The 19459-nt window shown below is 41.6% G+C and overlaps 1 protein-coding gene across 7 annotated transcripts in view; it reads right to left on the bottom strand.

Moving 5' to 3' along the window:
* The window catches only part of C2cd5 (C2 calcium dependent domain containing 5), an 85161-nt gene that overhangs the window by 35681 nt on the left and 30021 nt on the right, over positions 1 to 19459 (bottom strand). For 6 of the 7 annotated variants that reach the window (XM_052175233.1, XM_052175231.1, XM_052175230.1 and 3 more), the window contains 2 exons: positions 16015 to 16100; positions 10871 to 10979 (listed from right to left, as the gene is read on the bottom strand). In XM_052175233.1, the coding sequence (XP_052031193.1) occupies positions 10871 to 10979; positions 16015 to 16100 (195 nt within the window). Of the gene's footprint in view, positions 1 to 10870; positions 10980 to 16014; positions 16101 to 17524; positions 17711 to 19459 lie in introns of all 7 variants that reach the window. The other variant, XM_052175232.1, reaches the window with a different exon arrangement.

The following is a 19459-nucleotide window of genomic DNA, read 5'->3' on the forward strand; positions in this document are numbered from 1 at the left end:
CATGTGCCATCGTACTCTGCACAGATTCTAAACAGGGAGGACACACTATGTCTCATCTCACTGAGGAAATATGTTATGTATCCAATCCATAAATTTAATTTAAATTCTGATTTTTGTATTTTGTCACCTATCTTTATAATCTACTACATTCTGAGTTCTTCCCAAGGTAAGGTTCCATCAATATTTATAAATGGTAATAAATCTTTGTTATTCTTTAATAAAGATATAAGTTCTAGGGCAGAGTAACAGGGTATAAAAGGACTAGCCAATCTAAAACGAGGAAAAATGGGAGGGGCAGAAAAGGAAAAAAATTACATTTCAAGGGTTAACACAAATAATTTGGTTAATATAGAAGGGCAAATTTCAAACACAAAATGATAAACTTCATAGCCTATAACTCAAAGGGTGGCTATGGGCATGGTAACCATGCCTGAAGTCCTGGGTATGTGGAAACTGGCCCAGGAGTGTTTAAACATAGCTTGGCCATCAGCAGATGTGGCTCCTGGCTCACCATAACGAAGGCTGCTTAGGGACTAGACATGAGCGAAGTGTCACGGCCAGCGTGTAGAGAACTGGGTTCACCCCCGTGTTTGGTAGTAATGCTCAGGATTGCAGACTTGCATGCTGAGGAACTCCAGCATCCCTGTGGGGGCCGTGTGAATGGAGGAGTGGCCACACCCTTCTTAGTCACCTGGACTGAGCAAGTCAACAAGCACCGCCAGCTTTTCAGGGCAGTGCTGTTGGACCAAGGCTGGTCTGCTACTTGCTTCTTTTTGAAGTGGGTGCAGGTGTGGGAGGACTGAATGCTGGCCTCTAGAGTCAATGCTAAGCTCTTACCGTACATTTTCCACACAAAAGGTACTAGCACAGAAAAACGAGCAAATGCCACTTTCTAGTTTTACACGGCAGTTATATCAGATTCTCAACATAGCTTTTCAAAATAAATGACGTAGAAGTATACTCACTAGTAGTGAAGAGAGAAAGTAAAGAAAGACTAAAAAGCATGTTAGCGCTCACATTCCTGTGATGGCTGTCTCCCCGGCTAGGAGGAGGGGACCGGGAATGGGAGGAAATGTCGGGCAGCTCTTGAGTAAGTCTGGGGCTGGAGAAAGAGCTAGCCTAAAAATGCTTCCTTTAGAGAAAAGAAAGAAGCACAGACTGCAGGAAACCGAGGAAGGATGAGAGCACAAGATAAAGAAGAAAGAACAGGAAAGGCTCCGCCCCTTATGACCACTCAGTGGCCATGTGCACCCAGCGCCCATCTGAGCATGCTCTTCTCGTCCTGCTGGCTTCAGAGCCTACAGTCACTCTCTTAGTTATTCTCTTTGTCTGAGGTAGGGTTTGGCCCAGCTGGCCTCAAGCTCACTATGTAGATCAGGCTGCCAAAACTTGCAGCAATCCTCCTGTCTCAGCCTCCCCAAAGTTAATATTACAAGTGTGAGCCACCACGCCTGGCTGGACATGCATGATTGTGTGCCAATTTAAACATCCATGTAAATTCATCCTTCCCCAAAAGGAAATTATAGCACAGAACAAACTGTTGCTTATGTAGCAACATTTTCTATCAAATTACAGTTCTACAAAAATACGTATCACAAACAGAAATAACTTTCGGTCAAGAAAATAACTGTTTTACTGGAACACTGTATCAAATAAGCTACCTCTTCTTAAAGTCATTAATGAATTTGCTATTTACTTTTTGAACTATTTCCTAAGGCAATTATTGCCCACCATATTAAAAGTTTTCTCACAGTAGACTCACCTTACCTGTACCACAAGTAACATGTGGTAGATTCCCTGTTTTTACAAATGGGTTTTATTGGCAGCAATCCACACCACAGTTTAACGAAATAATGAAGAAATGGAGGGAGCTACTTATTTTAAGCTTGAAATGTATTGATTTGGAAATGCCGAGCATACTCAAATGGAGAAATGTCATTCCCTTGAGGTATGTGCAACCACGTAGAATACAGTTACTCCACATCAGACTTACCTTGATATAACATAAAACAACAGATAGTTAAACCAAAGCCATGGAAGAATATGTGGCTGATTAAACCTTAGCGAGAGCGAGAGAGAGCGAGAGCGAGCGAGCTGACTGAGCACAGGTGCAGCATTCATACCCTCGGGCAAGCTCACGAGCAGCCTTCATTTTGACACAGCCACACAAGTGCATGAGATGCCAGTACTGTACTTAGCAAGGTAGTGACAAGTGTAAGAAGCTGGTTACATGACACGGCGGGCGCCAAGGAAGCAGATGGCATGTGTCCACATTTTGGAAATGTTACATTTGGTTTTGGCTAAAGCAAAAGCTAAGGAACAAAGGGTTTGCAAAGCAGATTTGGCAGACAGGAGCTAGGAACAGTGATGTTTTGGCGCATGCTCGGATCAGGTGACAGCACAGACTGAAAACTATGGCAGCTCACTGAAATGGTCACAGAAAGGAATGGCCCTGGACTCTAGGTGAGCGCGGCAAGCGTACAGGAAGAGCACTGCACTGGTCACTCTGGCCACCACGGCCACTACACTGTAAGCAAGAGCAAGGGAGGGAAGTTATTAACTACAGAAAAATTAGAAAATTAAATGGACTAATCCGTTTATCTAGTATTAAGATTCTATTTATTTTCAAAGCTGCACTACAATCATGCCAAAGATGAGCCACAGACTCAAAGAGTACTTATAATTAGTATGGTCTTGTTATCAATAAAAAACAGCTATATCACATTATTTAATCCCTATAATAGAAGCTTTTAAGTTTTAAAAATTGCTAACTACATTTTAATAGGAAACACACTACTGAACCTAATTATTTTATTTAAGGTACTAAAGTATAAATTTGAAGTTCTAATATACTTTTACAAAAAGCAAAACAGGTTAGCTGAAAAATGTATAGCAATTATCCATGTAGTAGTGCATGGATACTATTAGTCATTTTGGGAAAATACAGCTGAGATGTGTACTCATTTAACAAGCATTCCAAAGGTGGTAAGAAAATGATTTGCGCATTAAATACCAGGTTCTAATCATCTATACAATTATTTCTAATTTAAAAAAATTTAGGAAAAAATAAATTTTAATTATTATACAAATTATATTTCACACTATTTTAAAGCCTTCTTCCCTATAGGTCAAACTTTTTGTAGGTTACAGATCTCTGAGCTGCTTCTCCTGTTAGCAGCTAACACCGACTGGGCTCTGCATCCAGCACACCACTGATCCTTAGGGCGTCCCCACTGTGGCTAGCACTAAAATCCACTTTCTCTTGTTGCTGTTCTAGAGCATGGTCACAGCTTGATATCTTGCCATCTTTGCTTCAAAGTGTGGTTGAAACTAGTAGAGATTTCAAAATGCCAACGTGTATCTTAGGAAGACACAAAGGCCTTTATTAAACTCAATCCTTAAGGGATTTGAGGCAATGGCATATTTGTAACTAAGACATACCCGCCTACCCAAAGTGTTCAAAATCAGCTCTGTTTTTGTTTACCTAACATAAGTACTGTTTTTTTTTGCTGAAATAGGGTTCAGCGTGCAGCTCAAACTATCCCAAACTCACAATCCTCCTGCCTCAGCTTCAAATGAGTCATGATTATGAGCCATCATATCCAGCTCAAACTAACAATGAGCAAGAAGAGAGAAAAGCGCTGGGCTGGATCAAGCGACGGTTTGGATTTGATAATCTAACTGCAGAGGGGCACGGGGAAGTTGCACCCCAAGCTTTGGAAAGTGATGTCCCCTGGAGTAAGAGAAACTGACGAGTTCAGGTTCAACAGAGTACACATGCTCAAACTGGGTCTAGATTAGAGCAGACTGAAAGTCCTCACTGCACTAAAAGTGATATGGAGGGACAGTGAGGACATCAAAGCCTGGATGTCAGTATGGCAGCTGGCTTACAAGCTGTTCTGCATCTAATGGAATGCTGCTACTCTTCAGACACATAATCCACTCTGTAACTCGACACTCCTTATCCAGGGACGATTGGCCTCATCACTTCCTGAAAACTGAGCACAGCTGAGAATCAAAAGCTGCCTACACCCACGCTAATCCTCACCTGAGCATCAGCACCGCCCCTCCACCCCTCCCATCCCCCCACCCAGAAAGAACAGCTGAGACCCTTGGCAGAACCCACACTCCCATGGGGGCCTGCCCTGTGCTGACTAAATGAGCGTACCCAGGATGCCCACCTGGCTCCTGGTGCTTCTGGGGCAGTCCAGCGCTCAGCTCCCGGAGTATGCCCAGCCTCCACTGACACACCAAGAACTGTTAAGGGTTGTGACAACAAAGCGAACAGAGGAGAACCAATACACTCAGATCTTCCTTCCTCACACAGCAGCTAGTTCACATTTTCTTTTCTTGGTTTTGATTTTAGATAGGGTCTCTCTACATAGCCCTAGCTGTCCTAAACTCACTCTGTAGACCAGGCTGCCCTCAAATTGAGAGATCCGCCCACCTCTGCCTCCCAAATGCTGGGTTACCTAACCCAGGTGTGACCACCACCTGGTTCACACCTGGGTTAGGTAATTTTCTTACAATTAAATATTTTGTAAAGTAATAATTTTAGTTTCAAGGTTTTAACTGAGTTTTTGCTCCCAAAATGAGCTTTCTAAAAAGTGTAATTGTGATTAACAAAACCCAGCATTTTCTAAAGCTCAAATCACTAAAGGTTGCCTTCTAACTCAAGTCTATTATAATTTAAGAACAAAAAGTATATGTCTTAAAATTCAAGATTCATCTAAAATATTCTTAAAACTTCAAAAAATTCTCAAAACCAAAAACCAACAATCTAACTAATTTGCTTTTCCTTATTCTGGGCATGACATCAAATGAAAAAAATCACCTGCCCCCTTGCCTGAGAGTAGATAGGCAGCTGACAGGCCTGCCCTGTTCACCAGCAAACCCAAGTCTATCGTCCATGGTCAAGTGTAAGTCCCAAAGCCAAGTCACTTAGGTTTAGATTGTGCTTTGGTTGTGTTTTCCTGACGCCTCAAGGAAACTACTGGTTTTTGTTTTGTTCCCACACATAGGATTGGAGTCTCCCTCAAAGATCTGAGACTCAAATGACCTGCTATTGGAAAGCATCCAGATGTGGTCAAACGTAGCAAATGCTCAAGCCTCTTTAGCTTATTATCTCCAGGTCTGTGGAGAGGCAGTGTCTGCCAGGAAGAGCCAAAGCATTTTGTCACAATATCATCACAGTCTGGGTGTCACACAGAAAACAGGAACACCTCAGGCTCCTTTTACAGGTGCTAACGTCTACCTGCTTTTCTTAAACTTCATTCTCAGTTTCTCAAAGTTTGTTCTCAGAAAAAAGGAGGAAACAAAAACTAACATCACAAATTCTCAGATTCATGGGCTGGATTTGCTTCTTCCTAGTGCATAACAATGTTCCATCACTGTGGTGAATACAGGAAAAGATGGAGGGCTCAGCCGCAGGGCCCTGTGTGGTCTATAGTCACTGACTAACAGAGAAGCATTGGCTCAGACTGACTCACAAATGCTAGAGGTTGGGGGTACAACAGAATATGCATTCACACAGTGTTAAATATCTTTCTGAAAGATAGAAACCTATGAAAATCTGACATACATAGCCTTCAAACATGAGCTTAGGAATCAGAACAGACCCTAGCATGGGTTGGTAAGTCATGCCTGCTTCCACACTGCATACCACACAACATAGTAAAACATTTAATACTTTTTTAGCATCTAAGAACCCAAGTTTCAAGAAGACAGGACAATTGGTCATCTTTGTCCTCTAGTGCCTAACAAACTGTAGAGTGCAAAAGATAATTCCAATCGGCTCGTGTATCACTCAGTGCCAGAGCCGTGTGCTGGCAGAAAGGCCGCGCTGGCCAGTGTCACTGCTGGAGAGCGGTTCTGGCATGCAGCGACTCAGAGGGCCGGCAGTAGGACTGATGGGGAACAACACCGCACATGACTCATCACTGACCAAACTACTGTTAATGCAGCAGGCCGTGGTTTCCTGTAACAAACCTAACAAGTGTTTCTCATTCTGAATTCCCTCTTTTGTGTGTGTGTGTGTGTGTGTGTGTATCTGTATGTTACTGGCCTCTTGTTACTGTGGAAGAACTCAAGAAATGAAGTATGAGTTAAACATAATATTAATGATTATTTTTCTTACTAATAAGGTTCAAATCTTTGTTTGCCTAGGTTCTTTTGTATTTTTTTTTCTATATTCTTTGTTTACATTCCAATTGATTTTCCCTTTCCCGGTTCCCCCTTCCCCATAAGTCCCATAAGCCCTCTTCCCTTTGCCCATTCTTCAATCAACCCCCTCTCACTTCTCTGTCCTGGTACTCCCCTACAATCCTGTATCAAGCCTTTCCAGGACCAGGGCCCTCTCCTTCCTTCTTCTTGAGAATGAGTTGATATGTGAGCTGTGTCTTCGGTATTCAGAGCTTCAGGGCTAATGGCCTAGAGAGCTTCTAGCCTAGTTTGTTTTTGTAATTTTAACGTCTGTGTTTGGGTGTTTGCCTGTATTTCTGGCTACAACATGTGCATGCAGTACCTGTGAAGGCCAGAAGGCGGCACGGGATCCCTTGGAGTTAGAGACAGCTATGAGCTGCCATGTAGGTGCTGGGAATTGAGCTTGCAGCCACTGAGTTAGCTCTCCAGCTCTAAGCATGGTCAACTCTTGACATCTTGATATTATGGGATAGCATACTTCCCATAATACTTCCAAATTCAGAGGATATATAAAAATTATTTAATATATTTACCAAATATATCACATTTTCTTCAGAATTTTCTAGTCTTTTTTCTAAAGTAGCATCAAGCTCAGCCTTATTTCAGACACAGGATAGCACTATGAGCACATTAAACTGAGAGTGTCATCGTCATACTCTAGCTGTTCTGTTCGTGTGGGGTTCACTGCTTACACAGCTGGTCTGCCATCAGATTCTCCCTCCTCCCTCGTCCTCCTGCACGTGGCTACATACCCACTTCTCTGCTGCACACTTCCCTTCTAACATTACTTTCAGTGATGGCAAGATATATTGCTTCCTCAACCATGTCTGTCCTAACCAAACTGCTGCCCTGCTTGCCTGGAACAGTGCCCTTGTGTCTGGGAAATTTAACTTCTACACTCTCCTTTTATAAAACATTTCTAACATGTGGTCAACTACCAGACTCTAAAATTGGCTGATCTACAAAATTTCACTTCCTTAAGTTGTTAGTGACCAATCATTTTTATGCACAACCTATTTTTCTAATTGCACCAAGCTGACCATGTATTAAGTAGGCTATCATCTTACTTTATAAAACCAATCTAATAGGGTATGTTTCTTTTTCTCACCAAAAAAAAAAAAAAAAAAGCAATGACTAGAACACAATAATTTTCATTTTAACAAATGTCACCACAATGGTAAAACCCTGTTTAGAATACAGATGTAATTTCCTTAAAGAGTCAGGAATTGAGATCACTCTAGATTTGCACATTCTAACAAAGCAAGATCAGGAACATGACTCCCTTCATAGTCGATATACTCCAGAGCTTAGAACTTCAACTGGTGCCTACAAATACTACAAGCATTACCTAAAATGCTGAGCCCTTTGGTGGTATTGTTTTGCTATAAGATACACTGTGACAAGGGACTAAAAAAAATCTTTTAAATGTCCACTTTAGTGTTTAAAATAGTTCCAAATTTTAATCCCAAAAATAATTTTAGATATGTATATTAGTAAAAATATGCTTTTCAAAAAGAAACTAATTGGCATTACTAAAACACATCATCAGCTGTAAAGTTTTGGTTTGTTACTTTTTAATGGCTACAGACTGTATTCAAATTACTTATAAAGAAAAACTGGAAATCTGATGTGGAAAGAGGAAAGTTTATAGATATTGTTAATCTCCCTAAACAAGCTGTCCTGCTATGAAATTTTGGAACATTTCTAGCACTATATATAAGAGTGCTAAGAGGCACATTTCCTGGTAATTTATAAGACAGTAGATACATTCTAGTAAGTTTGACCGAGTAGTTTAAGCATGCTTTAAGGTTTATCAGGCTGGTTGTTTAATGTATTTAACAAAGGCGGCTTAATGATAAAGCTAATGCCTGTATCACTTACCAGATATGAAAACACTGGCCAAATGCATAAATAGAATTTAATTATATTCTGAAAGTTAGTCACATAAGCAAAGTCATTCATAATTTATGGTATGGTTTTGATTCATTTAGCTCATGCATTTCCATGCAAATTACAAGCTGTGACATAACTATCACAGAATGATCTAGTTAATCTAGATTGTCTCTAAAACCTCACTGAGCTGCCATAATTTCTGTCAGCATATGTAATACTGAATGACCATTAAAATACCTGAATTGAAACTATTCCAGTCTAGCAGTTTGTAAGATCTTGTGTTACCCATAATTCCGACAAAGGCTGAGTTCAAAACAGCAAATTAGTTGATCAGTTTTAGGTGCAGAATAGTAGAAATAAAACAAACAAACAAAAGAAAACTACAGACAAGAACACAATTGACAGCAGCATTTGACAGGAACTGGAAGACAGAGACAGCAGAGTTAATAAGGAATAGAGACAGAGGCAGGAGGAGCAGCCACAGCAGCCTCACATTAACGCCTCTGGCGATTAGGTCATTGTGCACTCAAACCCACTCCTGTCTCTCCCTGTTCATGCTTCTGTTTGCCTGCGATATAGCAAAGAAAGAAGTCCTAAGAACTCTGAAATAATGAGCAGTAGTTAGAAGTAGTGGCAATGGTTTTAAAATAAGAATGTCTCTTTTTTTCTGCTGAAAACAAAATTAAAATGTTTCATATCCACTAGTCAAAAGATAGCTGCTGGGAAACACACTACACATGTGTTCTGACCAATCCTCCGGTCTCTCTCAGCACAGTAGCAGTGCTGAGTCCTAGTGCTGAGAGGTTCTCCAGGTTATCTCAGAGGGTTAATTTCCAGCTTTCCTCAACAAATTTATCTTTTTTCCATGAAAATTATTCAAGGGACTTAGAGAAGCTGTTATGCATTTTTTGTTCCTAATTTATACACAAAAGAATCCAAAAAGCATTTATTTAAATCAAAATAAGATATTGGAGCCACAGAATAAACACTTGGTAAGTATCTGACTGAAAACAGGGTAAACTAAAAGTTGAACCTCCATAGCATTTCAAAGTATTTCCGTATAAGCAAATGCACACTTGTTCTGGGGATAACAGTTACAGTAACTGAGGCTTGCTACAGAGGACAGACAACTCTTCTGAAAGGGAGGAGGAAACTGGGGAGCTGCTAGCTACAAAACTCCTTCAGTGAGGCCCTCTCTCGGGGCCCTTAGGTTCTCGTGTGGCTGGAAAGAACTGGTGAGTATAAGAAACTGTCAGAGAAGAGTTTGTAAAAGGAAAGAACGGCTTTAGATATTTATCTCCATTGAAAGCTAATTTAAGCCATGTTTGCTTGTCTGCCCAGGCTCTAAGGTTTATCTAAGTATTTGAAAGCACCAAGATCAGAGAGGACATCACTTAAATCCATTTCTGGAGCTACTGCGTGCAGTATGGCATCAGCCGGAGCCATCGAAGCCTAAGCGCCCATCCACGGACCGCACAGGGCCCCCAGGCCTCACTCAGCAGGCTTTCCTCCACAGCTGGTAACTGAGTGTCCTACAGAAAGTCGGAATACGGCAGCTCCATGAATGCAATGTGCTACACAGCAGCAGTCAGACTGCCCTGTGCGTGCTGCCGAGTGTACGAATGCGATAGGAAATGAGATCTCAAACTGACCATAAAGGAATGGGGAAAAGACACCAAATCAAAACCAAATACTAGAGCTGAAAGTATGTATTTGCTCATTGTAGAGCTAAACAAACACAACTAGCATTGACCTTCTGAAGTCTCATTTACAGTCAGAAGAATTCCATTCTGATTCTTAAGTAAAATCAAGTCACAGAGCACTGATTAAGTTTAAATGTGAAAATTAGCAATACTCTGTTATATTTAAAAGCACTATTGGCAATGTTTTCTATCCAATATTTCAGAGCAATCTTTCCTTCTTTTCCTACATGTCACAAAGAAGCTGTTGGAAATGATGAATTAAAGTCTTCCAAAATATATAAAAGTATAGGTGTCACTATCACTTCAGGTTCATGGTGTTTCAGCAAACGTCATGAGAGGTGACTCCAAAGGGAGCTACCATTGTTGATCATGCTTGTTGGGGACTGAGAAACTCACCCAAGCATTTCTTTCCTTTTGTTTCAAATGTATTTGTTTTTATTTTATGCACACTGGTGTTTTACCTGCACCTATTTTTGTGGGAGGGTGTCAGATATTGGAGATACAGACAACTGTGAGTTGCCATGTGAGTGCTGGGAACTGAACCCAGGTCTGTGGAAGAAGAGTCAGTGCTCTTAACCACTAAGCCATCTCTCCAGGCCCCACTCTAAGTACCTGTAATCCAAGCTCTAAAGCATGCCAGGACTGAGCTGCCTGCTTCCATGTCATTCTGTGTGCTTTAAAGACGTGAGCCACTGCTCTTCCTTTTCGACAATACGAGCAAGCAAAAAAATTAACGGCCTAATGCAATGTCCATGAAGGACACACAGTAAAATCCCTGATCTCCCTAAACTAATATAACAGCTAGCCCAAACACTAATTAATGATGCCCTCAAAAGGACAGCTCTGTCAAAAACAAATCAAAATGTGTTCATTTGTTGTACATTAAAAAATAACTAAAGTATACTTTAGTTTACCTTTAATTGTGATGACTAAAAATATCTCAGAGTAACTTATGCCAGTTTATAATATGTTTTTATCTCTCAGGTTAAATTTGCTTTCAATATTAATAAAAAAATCTTTTACAATCACACCTTAAATAAAGACAGTAAAATTAAACTTTTTAGAGAACATACCAGGGTTGTGGATCCGATCTAAAAGCTTCACAGAGCGTGCACTGACAACACCACCGACGTGCACGAGAAGTCCAGGGGGGAAGGCCGTCAGGGTGAGGAAGGGGAACTCCTGGTGAAGATAAGAGACAGGATAAAGATGGCCAAGTGCTCTGTAGAAGGCTGTGCTCATGCAGAGCCTAGCACAGGAAATGCATAGCCTGAAATAAATACACTAGACCTGCTTTTTCATTCAAATTTCTCAGACATTCACAGATCCAAATCTGTTTCCCCACATGCTTAGCGGAATTCAAAATCCATTCTGACTGAGGGAAATATTCAAGAGTTCCCAGCTGATATATTTAGAACACACTCCTCTATTCTCCAACTCCTCTCCAGCCCCATTTCCCAGTGAGGTACACAATTGGACAACCTGGCGACCCATTTGCATTTCTCGGTAAAGTCGTCTCTCACACATATAGGCAATACAGATTATTGGTACATATTCCAGAGGCCAGCATGCAACATGAGACCGAGAAAAATGGAGGGCGGGTCATGGAGTGAAAGGACAGGCAGGGTGGCAGGGTAAGAGGGAAGGTAAACACCTGGGTCAAGTGTGAGGCAGTGGTTGTGTAGTGAGAGGCACACAGAAGTACATCTGAACGTGAAACAGAAGAGAGAAGTGCGTGGTCAGAGTGAGGGACGCAGCGTGACCCTGCAGTTTCTTCTGCCATAGAATGACATGAAGAACCCAGAAGAAAACTCAAGATAGGCACCCCAGGAAGAGCACCAGGAGGAGAAGGGAGTGTCTGTAGTCACCCTAACACCGGCCATTTGACTGGACAAAGTGACACAAGGAAGGCATGCATGCTGCCCGAGCTGCCTGGCTGAGAGATGAATGTCACTCTCCTAACTGGAGGTCAGTCCCCCACAGCCCCAGCTACTCAACATGAGGAAAGCTTGGGAACAGCGCAAGAGAGCGCTCCAGGACTGCACGTGCTGTGTGTGGCTCACGGACGGCAGCCCAAGCATCTCCACAGGGGATGTCACACTGCTATCAAGTAGCTACACATACTAAAATGCTTGTCATTTTAAGAACTTGTCATTATTGCATTTTCTAGGCTACGACAGATCAAATGAAGCAAATAAAAGGAAAGAGCTATTGCTGAAAGCAGGCACAGAAGAGCAGCAAGAGCACTGGCTGGCTGCTGGCCGCTGGAAGCAGGAAGACAGAAGCAGCTCAAGCACAGGTGTAGGCACGGCAAGCTCAATCACTAGCACAGGAGAGCAGCCCTCTGTCCTCAGGAGCACAAGTTAGAAAGTACGCATGGGGTACATAGACAGGCGTCCGTTAGCACCTGGTCAGAACTCAGACGTGACCTTTAGCTTAATAAAGGCAAGAACAGATAAACTGTTTAAGAAGAGCAGAAAGACTATCCCCAGAAACTGTTTATATGTGGCCTAGACTGAAACATGGATGGAATAAACAGCATCAACAGCGGCCAGAGGTGACTAGAAAAGCTTAAGGCACTGTGTGTGGCTGCTTCTGAACACGGGGAAACTTAGTGCACAGAAGAGTGATACACAATAGGTTTTACATAAGTACACACAAAAGCTGTAGTTCTCAACACCTTTGCTTCTGATACTATAAAGATCTAGTAATGTATGTCCAGTGTGCTAACATGTCCAAGGTTTTAAACTGTTTAAAAGCACATTAGAGAGCGAGCAGCTAGAGGGCCTTGCAGGGGAAGGTGCTCGCTGCCAAGCCTGACCACCTGAGTTCTACTGACCTGCACAGTGGAAGGAGAAGGGCCACTCCTCTGAGCCGCCCCTGGCCTTACGTGTTCTCACTCATCTGACATTCCTAGCCTCAAATCCTCAGATGCTATCGTTCGAATATACAACAAAGAGTAACCACAGAAACCAAGAAGGAATAAAGACCCTAGGTGTGGGGGGAAGGGTGGTGATAACAGGAAGTGAGAGACAGAAAAGCCAGGGAATGGACTCCAACTGTAGAAGAACAAAGGTCAGAACACATGGAGAAGGAAAGAGGCAAATCATACCAAGGCTACCAAGGCTACCAAGGCTGCTTGACAGACCTACGTGGAATCATATTTTATACTTAAAGTTAAAAGTAATACATAGGTGTATATATGCATGTACACATGTACACATGTACATACACACACACAGAGTTTAAAGCATTTGGTCTAACAGTGCTCCCTACAAGAAGCATACATTAGCAAAACCCCCAGGACCAGCCACGAAACCCCTTTCAAATGGTTGGTCAGGGTAGTCCAAGTGGCTCCTAAAGCAATATAAACTATTGATGTAGACCTTGGTTGTCTCTCAGAAGTCAGTCATGGGCCTCTATTACTGAGGACCCCATGCACTCACAACTCCACACTCAGATGACTTGAGCTGCATCTGAAAGCCTCTCTTTTTCTGCAATCTAGCCTCCACAGTATCAGAAACTACTATGCAAGCTGCACAGAGGGATGGAATTAGACAGTCCTACCTAGCTATGACACCTATGACCCATAACAATGAACAGCATGCAAGACATCCTAAAGGCTCTCCATGTGACACTCACCTGGCTGTGGTAACCAACAGCTGTGTAAATGGACTTAAAGCGCACTCACAGAAGGAAAATCATATTTGAATCAGTACTTTCCACCTAGTGAGGTCATGGACATCAGAAAACAATCAACACGGCCACATTACTAAAGCAGCACAGTTCCTCAGTCACAAGTGTAATCCCAACACACACAGGCAAGGGCAGCTACCACTCCTCAGCAAGGAAGCCTCTCCACAGCAAATGGAGACCAGCACAGAAAGCCACAACTGGACATGCAGGGATCATAGGAAGCCCGGCCCCAAAAGAAACATCTACATCACAGCCCCTGGGTCTGACACAGAGAGCCTCTAGGGAAAGAAGACAGAAAAACTGTAAGAGCCCACCAAGTCTGCTGAAACCCTCTCTCCTAGAAAGGGTCACATAAACAAGCCAGAACAACAGTAACATCAGTGCACGGCTGACAGGCAAGGGGTGACCCTCACGGCTCCGACTCCTGGTCAAAGAACTGCAAGCAGCCAAAAAGGCAGCTTCTCTCAGGGATGAGCCAGGTATTGGCTGTCCAACCCAGAGTAGCCAACCCCGAAACTAGATGCTACAAACAACAAAAACAAACTTGGCAGACTGTACTTACATATTTTTGCATATATATATGGAATAATAATTTTTAAAAAGAGGCTACAAACGTGAGTGTGGGTAGACATGCTAAGAGCTGGGCGCAGGGAAAGAAGGGAGTAAAGGCGATGACATTCCCTCTCAATTTCAAACATATTTAACCCACACAACCTTCACATGGGCATTGTAATCCAAGCATTTGCAAGGCTGAGGTCATGTGATCATGAGATCAGGGCTAGCCTGAACTACATAGTGATCCATGTTAGTCTGGTTTCAGATTAGATACCATCTCAAAAAACAGAAACAAACAAAACAATAAAATCCACAAATCTTATCAAACTCAATCCAAAATAAGTTTACTATTTTCTCCATGAAATGGCCGCAAAGGTCTGTAGTGCCCGTAAAGTCCCAGCACTGCACACAGCCAAATCTCCAGTGCACTCAATTCATCAATCAATTGGATTAAAAGTGGGAGGAGGCAAAGAGAAAACTATTCTGGCCAAAAACATGGTGAACAGACACCCGCAGCTCCACTCCGACCCTCTTCTCCATAGCTCTAATCTACGGCTCTGTCTGGTTTTCACCCATGATGACTGGCGCTGTTGAAAAGGTAAGTGTAGCTGAAACATGGTATAAAACAAAGAACGGGGCCAGGACATGGCGCTGGGACACAGCTCAGTGGGAAGACGCTCACCTAGCAACAAGACCTAACAAGACCTAACAAGACCTTTGCGTCAATCCAAGTGCTTGGAGAAAACAGGACCTGGGTAGAGCTCAACCTATTACTATGCTTCAGCTCGGCTTGCTCTGCCCTTGTCCAAACAGGGTGTGTGTGTGTGTGTGTGTGTGTGTGTGTGTGTGTGTGTGTGTGTGTGTGTGTGTGTGTGTTTGTGAGCACATGTATCTGTGTGTGTGTGTTTGTGCGCACATATGTGTCTGTGTGTATGTGTGTACACATCTACTTGCAGCATAAGAAAAAAAAACAACCTTACTATCACAGAATCAGAAAAAGCAGACGATTCTCAGAACAAGTGCAGAAGGAGGTGCGCCTATAAAGGGCTCACTCTGTCTCCTTTGTTCTCTCCCAAGTGCTGGTGTAAAATGAACACACAGAATCCAGTCCTCCAAGTGCTTAGAGCAGACACAGAGAAAGCTTGGAGCTCTGTGTGAAGCCCAGGACAGGACACATGGAGCCATGCACCACATCAGCAGAAAAGAGCAAAAGCCTCACAGTACCAAGTCCAGGGATTGCCAGCAACATCGGTTAAAAGCTTAAATAAAACTTAGGAGAGCAAGATTAAAAGTAGAAAAGCTTCTAGCACAAGGAACAGGCTCTCATACATTTAGAAACATACCCGCCTTCTACAGAACCTATGAGGTGATCCTCCCTTTGCAAGGACATTTATAAAGAGAGAGAGAGGAAAATCATCCAAAAACTAGACTCAGTTTTGCACCCAACAAGTTAAGTAAACATTACACATGATAATTAAATAAACATATTATGCTAGACAGTCACACTTAACTTTAATGTACCAAGAATAGAAAGGTGATGTCAGAATGTAAATGTTAACATACTAGAGCGCCAATTTAAGGGAGCATTACTGAGATGGTTTTCTGCAAAAATTGTAACCATTTTCTTCTCTATATTGCATCTTTAATGAAAACTAGAAATGACTTCAGTATTCAATAGATATTTTTAGAAGAAATATTTTAAGTCAAAGATTGGAAAAATTAAAATTCAATTTAAGCATTTTAAATTAAGAAGCTCTACAAAACAGAAAAGTTACAGAATTTTTCCAAACTAAAAGCAAATATTGGTGAATAAATTACTTTGATATCTTAAATACATTTGAACTTTAAAACTGCAACATTATAGATAATGATCAAAACCACCTTTCAGAAGCTTTTAAGCACTCAGGAGAGGAGCAGAGGCACACAAAGCACAGTGACAGAGCGAGAACAGGAAGTGGACTCTTACCCGCTGCTCCAGCGCCGACTGGGTCTGCTGCCGTAAGAGAGCTTTAAAGGGCCCCCCTTCCTTTCCAGCGCTGCCACTGCCCATTCCTACAGGACATCAGCACGTAAACAACAGCCATGTAACTATAACACAGCAAGCTCAGTTGCATTCACCTACATAGACAGTGTGTCAATAAAATCACCCACACACTTAGCATACCTTGATATGGTAACTAACACATGTATTTTACTCTACTATACTAAAACTTTCTTTAAAGTAAGATATCAAAGTTGACACAGATTGGTCACAGAATCAATTTATTTTAATATGAATATTAAAACAAGGTAACAATTCTTTGATAATAGTCAATATTTAAAAGTTGATAATTTTAATAAAATAACCAAAAGAATAACTCTTATTATTCTAACAATTTTAACACATCAAAATATCTAGTGAAATATGGGGATAACACACTAACGCTGCTCATGTGAAAACTACAGGAAAGCTAAAGAGCGAACCAGCCTTCAGAACAAAGCACATGCTCTGCTGGTGCCCTGCTCTGAACATGGAGTGTGCTCACTAACAACAATCACTGCACGTGGAAACACATCACAGTGCACATAGTCGTGAAGGGCAGAATTCTGCTTCTTCGCTCTTACATGTATTTTTAAGGCTAACGTTACATTCTCCCTAGCATTTGTTACTGTTGTTGTTGTTCTGATAGTAGCACAAGGACAAATATGGCCCAGACTTGTATGGAGATGGAATGGCTCAGGCCAGTGCCGGGGAGGGTCCCACCCTCAAAGTTAAAGAAGCATCCAGTCACGGCCACTGCAGTGCCTGAGGACGGAGTTAATTCACCTTTATATTTTTAGCTGTTCTTGGATAAGGAAACAAGGGTTAACATGTGTGTAGTCCCATCCTGTTCTCTGAAAACAAGTTTTTCTTGTAGTAATCTTAAGGTTTTTAGAGACTACACAATGCTAACTAGAAATAAAACTAAGATCTTTATATGAAGCGTATTAAAAATCACAAAATAAAAGGTAAGTTTGCAGTGATAAATAAAGTACCAGAAAACATAGCAGAATAACTTGATTAATGTAGTGGAAAGAAAACAAATGTATAATAAAAGAATAGCACCAAAATGAGACTTAAACTGGTTCAAACAGAATAATTTTCTCATGTAGCTTTATGGTTTAGCCACAGGATGGCACAGGTCTGATGTGGATGAGCAGGTGTGGAGAGGGGAACAGAGCATCTACAACAGACACGAGTGAGAACCCGGGTACCGAGAGGTACAGTAAACATCCACATCCACATAATCTTCGTTAAACAGAAAATTTAGTGAATACTCATAATTATCCATCAAGTAACCTCCAATGACATATTTGTGATTCTGACTAACTCGGTCAGTAAAATCACTAATAGACATATAAAGCACACAATCATTCTTTATGGTATAAAATAATATGTTTTCAAAGATGACTTAAAATAAAGGGATTATTAAAAAGCTGACATAATATGATCCTACCAGAAGCAGCCAGGAACAGCTCTTCACTGAAAGAAACACTTTTCCTCAGAACGGGGCTGACAAGGCTAGAGTGATGAGGGGTAAGGGTGGATTCCGAGAGGAGGCGGGACTTAAGGTGGAGGGAACCACAAGAGAGGGGGATGGAGCTGGGACACAGGTAGACCCCCGGCCCCTGTGGGTAAGGTGCTGTGGAGGAAAGTAGCAAAGATGTAGGTTCAGAAGATGATCAGAAAATGCAGGAGAAGGAAAGCAGTGAAGAGCAAAACATATCAATCAATGGCTTCACATGCAGACACCTCAACAGGAGCTCAGGACCCACCCACCCAAGGCCCACATAACGCAGACCAAAGACACCTTCTAAATTAACAAAGCCTTTCAAACTCGGAACTCACCAAAAACATTAAATCATTGGCAAGATTTTATGCCATTCTATCACTTTTGACCGACTTCTTCAAATACTTAAATTGCCCACCAATTTATTTTGGTTGGTTGGTTGGTTGGTTGACTGTATTTAAGAACTCGTATGTCTGAAAGCCACCACTCTCTGTTACGGTGAGAAGCTTGTTGCTTCAATCCTAAACACTTACCTAAAGTAGTAAATTTTGGTACTTTCAAATGTTACTAGCTAAGATACTGCATATTTTGTGCTAATAGAATAATCATTAAAAAATAAAGAGTACTGCATTATGAATCCCAAATAGCTAGATTTTTGCTCTCCATTTTTGAGGTACACATTAATCCTCATACTTTAATGTGATCATAGCACTAATCACAGGCGTTTACATATAAAAGTCAAGTACCTGTGTACTGTAATATATACATACGACCACCCTGCCTAAGCACATAAAACCAACCCAAGTCAAGTGAGTGAATCTCCACCACACACCTACACCAGCATTCCAAAGTTCCACTCCTACTAGTCGAGAACATGGGGAAAAAAATTAAATCTCATTTTTAAGATGTTATAAATTAGATTCTAATAAAGTAAAAAATAATTTAAGAAAACTAACAAAAACATTTATTATAAACAGAAAAATAACTTTCTGAGGGTACCCTTTATGCTGCTCTATTTCTGACGTCTCAGTTTATAAACAGTAAGTCAATCATAATCAGCTTCTTCTACTGTTTCTCAGAAGACTGACAGAGGCAGAAATGATGCTCACTGAACCTCAGCTTAGAAGGTTTAGAACATGATTCTGCGCTCCATAACTGAGGGGTGGCGAGGGGCTCCCCACGCTGCTGAGGCAGCGACAGAACCAAGCACTCAGAGTCGGCTTACGGGGTCAGTCACAGCATTCAGAAATGAGGTTTTAGGACCAGTCCTACAGAAGTCCTTGCTAGCACATTGATGCCAGTCAGAAAGCTGCCATTACTTATAACTGTACAACTTTTAGGTTTGTCCTTTTGTGAGAATTAGGAAACAAAAAACTCAAAAAAAAAATAATTTTCTAAACTTTATCTGTGGTATGACACACATAATCGGCAAGCATATTGAAAAGTTGCTTAGAACCCAGTGAGCAGACCAAAGCCTGGTAGCTACGGTCACATCTCCCTGTTTATAAGAGCACAGCCAGGGTCCTGGCTACGCGCAGTAGGCCTGCTCCAGCCAGCAATTGAAGATCTGGTCTCTACCAGTGTCTGGGAGCTGAGCCCTGCACGCACTGTGTGCTGGGTCCCATCTCCAGCGCCTATAGAAAGAAGCAGAGGAGCGGATCCCATCCCGTCCGTCTCTCGTTCTGAGTGTCAGAACATGCGAGCTAGGCTCTAACTCCTTTTTTTTTTTTTTTTTTTTTTTAACATTTTATCACAATTTGAATGGTTCAATTTTTATGGCACAAAGACAGTTAAAATGCCACATTCCAGAGCATCCATTACTATAAAATGCTATCATACTTTTAATTGTTACTCATAATTATATACAGTAAGGCTTTAGCT

Source organism: Apodemus sylvaticus, chromosome 2 (genome assembly GCF_947179515.1).
Source record: "Apodemus sylvaticus chromosome 2, mApoSyl1.1, whole genome shotgun sequence".
Taxonomy (NCBI): domain Eukaryota; kingdom Metazoa; phylum Chordata; class Mammalia; order Rodentia; family Muridae; genus Apodemus; species Apodemus sylvaticus.